At 34.5% G+C, this 12,251-nt stretch overlaps 1 protein-coding gene across 2 annotated transcripts in view; it reads right to left on the reverse strand.

Moving 5' to 3' along the window:
• Positions 1 to 12,251, reverse strand: part of nrm (neuromusculin) — a 428,251-nt gene that overhangs the window by 115,554 nt on the left and 300,446 nt on the right. For both annotated transcript variants that reach the window (XM_076618030.1, XM_076618029.1), the window contains exon 2: positions 11,715 to 11,904. In XM_076618030.1, the coding sequence (XP_076474145.1) occupies positions 11,715 to 11,904 (190 nt within the window). The remainder of the gene's footprint in view (positions 1 to 11,714; positions 11,905 to 12,251) is intronic.

Genomic DNA, 12,251 nt, shown 5'->3' on the forward strand with positions numbered 1-12,251 from the left:
TTCCTAATGATTTTAAATAATTAATTAACAATTTTAACGAATAAAGTTATGATTATACAATATCAATATACTACGTTAAATCTGCAATGTACTTCGTTATTAATATTTTAAACTTGTTCATATAACGTAGCTGGAATCGCAAATATAATTGACCTGAAGCATAATTATAAAATTAATTAACTCGAACGGGAAGCTAAAAGAGAAATGTCTATATATTGACAGAAAATCAATGCTTCATATTCAATTTTTGATTCTGATATAACATTAAAATTTCAAAAAAAAAAAGAATAAAAATCTGCTGCAGATATCCTATATACAAAGGAGCTACCTATAACTGAATGTAAAACAATAATGAACAACATTCCTGCATACTCACACCAATGTACAGAAACATAAAATTAATTTCGATATCTGTGGATATTTGAAACTCTGAAATAATCTTTCGCGTTACACTGGCGTATAAAATGTTGTCTTTTAAAAAGCATTTATTTACTAAACAAACTCATCGAGATTCAATCATGTATATAAAATGCTTAAATATTCGTGACACAAATACGAAAAGACCTTCAATACCAAGAACATCGTAGCCATAAAGGATCAAAATACTAATTCAATTAAGAGAATTATATCAATTATAACATGGAATCAATAGATACAAACAGATCTTATACACGAAGATACAAGATTAATATAATTGCTAATTATGGACACAGTTAAGATTAACCCATTAGCGGTAGGAACGTGTAGAGGGACCAAGCATTAATCATGCATTCCATTTGTCAGATGGTCTGTCCTAGAGATTGACGTACGAATCGCCACGAGCGTTCCGTCAAATCCTTTGACCTCCCGATGACCAATATCACACCATTCAGCCGCAATATGTTTCTAACGTGCACCATCGATTGTGTCAAAACGTTCGCGTTCAAAATACGCCCACCGTATTCGCTGTCCAACCCTCGCGTCCACTCTATGAAATTCCAGCTAATAAATTTCTCCGGCTATCGGTAGCAAGATTAAATTTACAAAGGTGAACTCGAAATACGTTTGGTATTTGCGAATTATCCGATTCATCCGACTAATCGATTACGTCTAAAAATTTTGCTTAAGTTTGCTTCGTTCGATTCTTCGAGTCCTATGAAATTTTCGATATACAAAATGTAAATATCTGTTAGATTATGTCGGAGAAATTGAAAGAAACTAATTCTAAATAAATTTCGAACGAAGATCGAACTGGTCGAATCGTAAATGAATCTTCGCGTATCAAAATACACTACACCAAATTAAAAAATGTGAAAAGTATTACCTTCGTATGATAAACTTAAGAGAAGTATTCCCGAGCAGAAATTTCATTCGTGCAAGAACAAATCCGAATCTAATAAAACGACATATTTTCAACAATATGTTTCTCCAGCTAATACAAAAGTTCTGCGCAAGGAATGGAAAGGGAAGATTACTCTGAAGCAGATGCAAATGGCGACACGGTAATCTTCGCATATCGCTTTTCTAACGAGCCCCTCTAAAGGGGAGTTTTCTTTTTTTTCAAAACTTTTAAAGACACCGAGAGAACGTCGGGGACGTTAATTACTCGGTTCCGAGAAACTAGGCCGGAAATAGGTAGCACGGGGTCAGCTATTACGTAGATAGAACACGGAGCAAGAACGTTCGAAATTAGCGGCCAACGAATTAGTCCAAAGCAAGAGGGTGGAATTGCAGCTTACCACACCTTGGACCGTGACTGTCTCGTTAAAATATTAACCAATCCCACGGATTGGTTAATGTTATTATTTAACGTTATTCCAACAACATTAAGTCGCATCGATCTCGATTGGATTTCCCAGTTTCCAACGTTAATTTCCGTGCAGTGTTTGTTCGTTTGCGAAGAAAACAAACTTTGCATTCTGACCCCTGTTAATGAACCTAACACGCCACGTAATAACGTAGCCAACGTACAGGACGATGGAACGGAAAAAGTAATGGATTCGAGTTTGTTGTTATGCAAAATATAATTTACGATTCGTTGCGTCCTGCTCGGATATAAAGTGACTTCGTTCCATAATGTGGAATGAAGGTGCACGATGAATGGAAATTTACATTGATGAACGCTGATCTACATTCGCTCGTTCCGTTCGTTGAAATAAGTAAAACGAGCGACGAATTGAATTGTATAAACATTTGGTAACGTGTTTATGCATTAGACGAGTGGTAAAACGTGTATTACCAGTGCATTTCAGATGTTAAGCGTATTAAAGACGAATTTCATTGGAAGAAAGAAAATTCGAAATGTGACGAAGTAGAATTTTATTGGGAATTTCGATATGAAAGAAAAACTTTACAGCTGAAAGATTGGCAACAAGCGTCTTTATTTCAGCGAATTTTAATAAAAATTTCTTTCTTTTTATTTTTCCTCTGAAATTTATAGAATTGTTTCAATATATTTCGGTAATCGTTTTTTTGTATTTATTTTAAAGTATGTTTCAATTTACTTTCCCCTGAAACTTGCTCATATCTCATTAGGCTATGAATCACCAACTATCCCATGTACGTAATTCATTTATGTGTGATATCGTGTGACTGCAAGCGCGTGCAGCATGTGATCAAAGCTAGGCAGATCACGATCTGTTAACAGCATAACGTTAAGATAACATTCGTAGTAGCGACACGCATGAATTATCAATGGTAAACACGTGAATAGGAAAAGCATAATGAACGTACGTAAACTAATATTAACCATCCAGTGTGCTCATTGATTTAATGCTCGATTAAAAAATTCAAATAATAATTTTTCTTTATAAGATTCTGTATTTTTTCAAATTAAATTACTGATTACTTTTAGATAATTCATAGACTGGCATTAATAATTGGCATTACTTTCTCAAGAGACACGTACAACTGTATGGCCAAAAATTATTTTTCTCTCTACACATACTATGTCATTTTACTTCTGTTTTACTATATTATACCATTTGTTACTTCGTTATTTTACCTCGTTGAGTTTCGGATATTCACGTCGCATGTTCTAAATAATAAACGCTTTCACCCAAATCCCTATTTTCTAAGTTTGGTCCGATAAAATTCAGATACATGAAATTAGAGGTCTCAAGCGTCGCTGTTAACCTATCCCCTTTAATTTTCCAATCGACCAAGCTTTACAACGGCAAAATGACTTCGAGAGATCTCTCAAACAAGAGACGTTATACATTTATTTTTCCACTGAACTCGAGCTCTATCGTGTGACTTAGCTTCGCATTCGGATAACGCATACATAGAAGTTCTTTGAAACTTATTTTTCCGCTTAAAACGACATCGTAAAACCCGGCAAAGTGGCCAGATTGCCATTCGAGGTCAGCTTTGGCACTGCTATCAAAGTTGCAATTGCGAAAATCTTTCTGCCCTTCGAGAAGAGACACGTTCTCTTCTTTTATCGCTTTCCCTATCATAGCTCGGTTCTGTAGAGAACGAGAGGCGAAATCCACGTTAAATACCCGCCACGCGTAAACCAAACTTACAATTTAATGAGCTCGAAATGGAGATAGAATAGGATAATACCGAGGGAAGCAGGAATTACATTGAAAATGAAACGACTTCTTAACGTCCTCGCAATTCGTGCTTCGACTAAGCCGCACAGAAGCGAGATAATGCGTTGTCGATTTCACCCAAGAATCCTAGCCAACGATAGCATTTTAATTATTTCTAGATTCCAATCGAAGTAAATTTCGCTAATGTAGCGTAGAAGATCTTATCTGTAAATGCTTTTCATTTGAAGGATGTTTTCTTGATGTTTTAATAGAAATTTAGTCATAGTATGGACGAACATTCTGTATTCGATTGAACGACACGATAGTTTAAAAAAAAGGATAGCTTCTTTTTGAATAGAAGAGTGTTTAAGTTTTCTTGCAGAAACGTTTGAGAAATACGCTACATTTCGAAGATTATTGAAAATTTCGGAAAATCTTGAGTATCTGTGAGCTTAGTCTAAAACTGAAACTAGCACTCAGATTTTTTTATTTATTTTCAATATTAATTTCACGAATTTGAAAATAATGTTGAAACTATCGACCTTCGACAAGACCTCGAAATCGATTGAAAATTTAATAAAAATCTCGAGTATTCGTTCTCATTCAAATGTCATATTTACATTCGATCTCAAATTTTGCAATCTAGAAACAACTTTGTAACTACTGTAGTTCGATAAAATCCGAAACTAATCAACTTCGATAAAATCTAGAACACGTGAATCTAACCGAGGCGTTGCCGGCAATCGAATATCTTTACAAAGAAATTCTCTGTAATCTATGCGAAATTAAAGTTTCATACCGTCGAAGCATAAAACGTAGAGCCAATCGTTCGTATTCATATAGTGTCGCTCCTTTCTTTACCAGAGAATTCTTTCTCGAGAAGATTCATGTCGGAATTCATAAGAAATAGTGCAACGCTAGGCAAATACGTCTCGGAAAGTAGTCGTAAGTTTCAGGCAATTTTCTTCTTTTGCTGTAATCGTTTCCATCATCGCGTCTTTCAACGTGGAATGGTGGGGGACAACCGACGAAAGGGATAGAAAATAAGGGAAACAGACGGTGGAACAACGAAGATGGACATATAAAGAAACGAAATAATTGCTAGATATAGAGAAAAGAATACGATAAGCTTGACAGTAGGTAGATAAAAAGATACGGAATAAGATAAACAAATATGCTGTTGTATTTCAAGGTAAAGAAAGGAAAAACATGGGAATCGTGTCACGCGACAAGGAAAATTGTGCCATTTTTTGTAACGTTCAACGAGCATTTCGTATTAGACGAATTATTCTCCTATGTAATGTATATATATTATATAAAAGTAGTTGATTTAACTTTTTATGTCTTCGGTTATGTTGTTTCTATTTTTGACCTGGTATCTTGATTTTAATCATTTCAAAATTGTTCTAATAATATATGAGCCTCTCGGGAAACCAAACTGAACAACTCCACTCTTTGCAAGCTTTTTAATTTTATTGTAGTATTGCACCTTTCAAGGAAACGAATTATTTAATTGCATAAGTTTAATTATTGCGAGAAGATGCTACACGTAAATAATCATAACATAAGATACATCGTGATTATGTAAAATTTTTGAAGATGCAATATGATTAAATTTATGGTCGATTTCTCGAGACTCGTATGTAAAAGGATCGAAAGATTCATCGTAGTCTCTGGCTCAACGTTCCTACATTATAAATTCGTTCTAATAATCCGAAAGAATACACCGTATCAAGAAAGGAAAATTGTTATATTTTAATCGTAATCTCACATCTGAAATACAGAAAATATCAGAAGACTCGAAATGACGAAAAGAACGTGGCACACGATCGCTAACAAACTATCCAAAGCACGTTTATAAAATACGCTCTCGAGTGATATGAAAGGCGCATTCTACGATATAATACAACGATATAAATCTTTCGAGATGAAAGTTATCCGTGTCGCGACGACACACCGGAAAAACATGAAAGACTCGAAGAAGTCAATTTCCCATTTGACGTGAAGTGTACCTTAGACTTTCTTCCCGACCGCTTCAAAATATTCTCCGGCAGAATGTATCTTTCGAAGTATCTTAGCCGCAGAAAATTGTATTTTGAGAAAAAGGCTCTCACGGGGATTGCTCTGGATAAGAAACCGTGTTAATACACGGATAAAATCGTTTCGTGTGCACGTCCGTGTATCGAGGCAACGCATCCACGCAGCGACAAGGATAAAAATTTCTCGAACGAGCGCACGGTTTACTCTCGCTTCGATCCTTTAATCGTATATTTTAGTTTGTACTACGAAATTCCCCGGACGACTTTTATTTTATCTTCCTTTAATTTCTTTTTCTAGTCTGACGTTCCTTTTCAGTGAATTGTTTTTTTTTTTCAATAGATTAATTTGTACAAAATGAGGAAACTGGAGAGGGGAGGAAATGATAGATTTCAAATGAAATAATAATAATCGAATAGATGAAAGCAACATTGATCACATCTCATCGTCAGCGTTATGTGTTGAAATTTAAAACATTTAAAAAAGTAAGAAAAAGTAAGAATGTTTTGTGTATTCGAAATAAATTAGAAGTTCTCATTTGTATTCTTGTCACAACCTTTTTCGGGAAGAAATTTTTGTTCGTATCGTTTATATTCTTCTACGTGTAAATTTTTTCTTTCTTTCAATAACTGCTTTAAAGTCAATTTTTATTACAGCATATGAATAACGTGTCAATCTACCAAGTTTACATGACTCTTCTACTTCCGTTTGTTCGATCTGATGCGATAAAAGCGTTCGAAACAGCGATCCCCTAATTGTTACACGTAAAACTATTTGTTTGAAGAATATCTACCTTAGATTTTCTATATTCCAGAATCTAGTAGAATTAAATTATATCAAAGAATCAAGCAAGAAAATGATGAACGATTTATTAACCGAACCATGTTCTGTTCTCGAGGTCAAAAAACACTTGAGAGTATCGAATGTTTTTTTGGATACCGATCTCGGAATTGAACCAATCGCACCCTACTTAAATCTTTGTCACGATCAGCTCGTTCTTATAAAATCGTTCGCGTTCCGTGATAGAAACTGATCTCATGGGAGGGGGGGGGGGGGTCTGGAGGAGAAAAACAAGGCAACCGATTAAATCGGATGGCGGTAAATGAGAAAAGTTGGAGAAGAGACTGGATGTGGCGATAAAAGTTCCGAAATGTAAATGAACATAAAGCATCCCCGCTTTTCTTTCCTTTTTTTTTCTTCCTCTCATATATTTTTGTTTCTGTTTTATTTTAGACAATTCTGACCAGGCCAGCATCACGCGATAAGCGTTCATCCGATGGGCAAGCTGACGTTTTCAATTACATCGAACCCTCCATTATCGAGCCAGCGAGAAAATTTTTATCACGTTCTTACGATTCGGCGACAATCGACGAGGAACCGCGAGAAATTGTCGATGGTCGATGGGAAACCGGGCCAATAGGATAATAAAGTTCTCGCTAACTTTTCTCGATTCTTTCGACTTTTTCCCTCGTCGCCGGAAAAACTGGGTCGACTAAACGATTTTGCGAGTAACAACGACGTACAGGAATACATTTTTCCACGATATAAACGTATATCGCAGCAAGATAATCGATTTTGTTCAGACGTTGATCGTTGATCGCCTGGTTACTAGTTTAATATTTGAACTGCGGATATGTATGAATTTATAGGAAATTTGAAGACGTAAAAATATATGAAATTTTATTCAACCTACTCTGATGGATTATTTCATACAGTTAAATGACAAGGAATGCCAGATTATACGAAGCAATCATAAAACGACGAATAGCATAGATTATTTAACGTGTTTTAAAAATCGTGTTACACGGTGCGCTCTACGGTATAAATTTTCTATTTCTGTCACATATATTATCCTCTTTTTCTTTTCCAAGTTATATACTGTGTGTAAAATTGTCTTCATTTCTACGTATGCTTATGCTATTTTACTTAAGTTACCTTTTTTCTTAGTTTTTTTACTTCAGCAGTCTGATTTATTCACCTCGCAGTCTTTATTTCTGTATAATAACGAAATTGACCAAACGTCTGATATGAATTTTACGAGCATACTAAATTTTCACACACATCACAATATATCACAAAGATTACAAGTGGTAGGCTAAGTTATAAATGGTAAAAATATTAACAACGTTTTTTGTATATTGATAAGATATAACAAATGTTTCCTTTTTTCCTACCTGGTTCCTTCGAAGTGATTTTAATTAAAATAAATGAAAATTCCGCATCGGAATATTTCTTAAATATTCCTAACGTCTAATTCCATCTCCGATACATAGGATCTATGTAAAATAAAATATTTTTACGAAGAAAAATTCCGAATCTAAGGCTAGATTTACGTCTTGGAACCATTGTACCGGAAGAGCAGGATTACCTAGTATTGATTTGACCCATCATCCCACTATAGTACAAAGTAGTACTAAAATATAAAATTCGCTAGTAAGAGGATTTATTTTAGAAGTTACGAGTTGCGGAAAACCAATTTTTATATTCAGATGCGTTCTGAATTTTGACAAGCAGAATTTTTATAATATTGAAATATTAATACGTATTCGAAAACTACGATTAACCCATAAAAAACCCGACTCCAAAAAGTAAGCAAAAATAATTTTTGATTTTGTGAGTTTATCTTAAAATTTCGTAAATCATATTTTCGTTAAAAATTTCGTCGCAATTATCAAGTTTCATTGTATCGCGTACGTTATTTGAAATAAATTATTTTTACGAAACCTAACAATTTACGCTTTTCAAGCTGTTTCTGACAGAAAAATGTGTACAATTACTTGTTCAACAACAGAAACGACCGAGCAATAAAAGGAAAACTCAAACGCAGATATTTTTTAATCTTTGTAGTGCTTGCATATGGAGATCCGTATTACTATGTCTACTACTTTGAAAATATGCTTCGCATTGTTGTGCAGTATATTACGAACCTTCGTGTTTCTATTCTTGATATATTTTTTAATTACGTTGAAATTATGCGTACGAAAGTTACGTTTTACTAAAACAGAAGAACATATACTTCATTATAATACGTTACATACTTGCTGTTAATTCTAACTGTAACATTAACTATTATAAATTCTATAAACACAGGATATTATACATTAGGAAATATTACAGTAATTGCTAACATTTTAAAATTGTATATTTTGTCATTAAAAAATAGATCGATGTAAAATACAATTTCCTGAAACTTTCGTATCATAAATCTCATTGGTCTCAATGAAGTGATATAACTTTCTCGTTTATTGTCAATTACCAATCATGCAGAAAATAAAATTAACGATCAACTACTATTACAGCTAAACTGCGTGTATTTATATAATTTCATATTTTTACGAGTATAACTAAGAAATTATATTTTAAATATACATTTTTATACCTTTAAATCTTTTACAAGTGCATGAACTCATCGTTCATCAACGAACTCGATAATATTTATCTTTTTCCTAATTTATCCACGATCATCGCTTTAATCAGAAATTTCGTGACAATACGCGTGAAACAAATCGACCAGAAAAATCTGCACGCTTTTCTTTTACCGCTACAAGTGGATTATGCGGACAAATCTCGCACGTAAGACGAGAAAACTTTGTTCACGAGTGTGTTTTCATCGTGATTCGCCAGGACGATCAAGAGGATGATTAACGCGAACGATCAACGTGATACTTTCACCGTAATATCAAAGTTAGAAATTCCTTCGAAACAACCGATTTATTCTCGCCTCGTCGAGACGAATATTCAGGAAAAATTAAGCGCATCGGAACAGATCGTTTGGTTGGCCTACTTTCTACGGCTAATCCTGGATTACCAGCTGTTCCATATTTTTGATACTATCCCCTCGTCAACGGAAGCTTTTACGGTGTCGCGTAAATGACGATAATAATTCTACCGTTTTAATCTCTTCGATGTAATATTCATTTTTCTGACGGTCCACGATCGAGTTTTCTCACCCCTCGCTCGACCATCCGGAACCAGCGAATTCTTTGTGTTTAATGATCTACCATTTAAGTCGATTAAAAAGTCAATTTTTCTTCTGGAAATTGGTACATGCGTGATTCGAGGGAATATTTTAATCATTTTTATGGGACGAAGAAATTCGTTTCGAGAATATAAAATTATATTAGACGATACGCTTTATGTCTCGACTATTATGGAAATGTGTTTAATTTAAATCTGATGCAATCATTTTCAAATAAATCACTTTCTTGCCAAGTGCAATAATGTAATTGTTGAAAATGACAACGTGAGTTCGCGCTCGCCAACCATATGCAGATGCGCTAGTTACAATAAATAGTAACTAGAAGATAGTTCTAGATATAATCGATAGATTTGAGCGATAGAATGAAGATATTCTTTTGCTTTTATCCCTGGTCCATATAAGAAAGTTTTTCGGCTCAGAACGGTATGACAGATTTATCCAAAGAATAAAATAATAGCTATTGTGATCCTATCTCTAAATAAAGAAATAACAACAGTAATAAGTACGGTCTATAATACAGACTTGAGAAGATAGGTGAAACGTAATGTTCGAAATAGTCTCTCTGGTTCTTCGTAATGAAATATTATGTGATAAAAAAATTAGAACAAGTCACAGAATCTCTATAAAAATTATCTTGAAGCATATCGTCCCGTCAGAGATGATTAAGAGTGTAATGCATTTTGTATAATAAAGTTTGCAATCGAACTTTTTCTTTTCTTACTTACTTTTCTTACTTTTCTTACTTTTTCAAATATGACGTTTTTAACATTTCTCTTTTATGAGAAATGAAATTCTATTATACAGCTTTGAATCTCTGAAAAAATTGTTCTTAAGATTTTTGTTGTTATTTCTATACTCGGAGGTAGGATCACAATAGTTATTGTTTTATTGAATGGATAAATCTAGCACACCGTTCTGAGCCAAAAAAACCTTTATTGCACGCGCTTACAAAAACCAGGGATAAAAACAAAAAAGCATCTTAAGCCTATCGATTAAATCTATCGATCGTAACTAGGATTATCTTCTGGTTACTATCTCTTATAATTAACGCATCTGCATGTGGATGGCGATCACGAACTCACGTTGTCATTTTCAACAATTTTCAATATTCAGGAGATTATTTCTAACATCTACGACGTAACAGCAATAAAGTTGTTTCAATATGGAATTTGAAACGAGATTCGATCTACTTATAAATACGAGTAAGGTATTTCCACGCGACGAAGGAATTAATTTTGTACAGAAAACCTATACAATGTTACTCAAAGATATATATTTATATTCTTGATTAAGTGTATTTTGAATAATGATTTAATTATTGAACGTCATACACTGAACTGTATATGCTGTTATTTTCCGCTTAGAGTTTGCTTCATTTTGTGTTCACAGAAACTTGCTCCGAAGCGAATAGCGGCTTAATATCCACCAAACAAACCACGCAAACAAGATTATTAATTCTGCTTGAGCTTCATTGCGGTATTTCGGAAATGGGCTATAACAATGTCATAGAGGCGAGTATAAGACAACATTATAGCAAGTATTATCCAGCAAAACCCTTAATAAATTTATTCCAAAATGTTTTGGAAATTTGCAAAAAATACGGACCCAAAAATCCATATTTATACCAAATATTCTGCTAAAATTTATTTTATAATTTCTCATATCGATTCAAATTTATATGATGCGAATATAAAAAAACTGATTATTAACTTCGAAATGAAGAACGCTTGATTATAAATACACATCTCAAGTATTCGACCACAGGATGTTAATTAAACCGTGAGTCACAAAAAATTGACTATAAATCTGAATTTCTGATCAAGTCGTATACAGTCGTACGTTAAATTTTACCTTGATTTCGACTGCATTTATATATTTATACTATATGGACACTTTTCGATATAGATTATTTTTCATCTCATACCCACAAGGAGATAGTAAATACTACTTTCTATCGTTTGCCACTACGTTTCATACGTTTTGTTAATATTAATATATCGTTAATATAAGCCGAGCAAAGTGTGCACATACTCACGAACGACAATATACGTATGTATATTACGATTATCATAGCGAAACGTAGGGCCACGTCTTGTCGCCTGTTAATACGACAGGCTGTCGTCGCCTGTGTTATCTAGGAGACGCGAGAAAGCAACGATAAAGTTAAGATACGTGTGCTTTACCTGACGGCGATGTCGTTGTTCCCGCGCGTAATTCCGACGTCCTCGCTGAAAATGAAGATACGCGTCGCTCCGCGATACCATTTGATGCTGTGAAGCCCTTCGCACTGTGGCAATTTCAGCACGCACGGTAGTTGCACCTCTGTACCTAGTTCGGCGTGCTTTACGCTCTTCAGCCATGGCTCGCTGCTCCCTGAAACAACGTACGCAAACGCCGTGAATTGCGTGCAGTTCGTTCACTCGTTCGTTCGTTTGCCTGTTTGTTTGCCGGCTCGTTGTTTGCAAAAAGGATGAAGTTCTGTAGGAATGATTTCGCGTCACGTGAACGTGACCGTTCTCCACCAGTTTACAGATCCGATCCTGTCGGAGACAGTTATTAAACCATCGTCACGTACCGTGATACGAGAAAACACGCCTTTGAATTTGCAGTTGGTTTAATCCTAAAGAAATAAGATAGCACCGATAGAATTTTTAAGTCAATCCCTATGTCGATGACGCGGTACTCATTTTCGCTACTTTTAAGAAATTTTTATTTTCTTA

The sequence above is a fragment of the Bombus vancouverensis genome, chromosome 4, assembly GCF_051014615.1.
Source record: "Bombus vancouverensis nearcticus chromosome 4, iyBomVanc1_principal, whole genome shotgun sequence".
In the NCBI taxonomy this organism is placed as follows: Eukaryota; Metazoa; Arthropoda; class Insecta; order Hymenoptera; family Apidae; genus Bombus; species Bombus vancouverensis.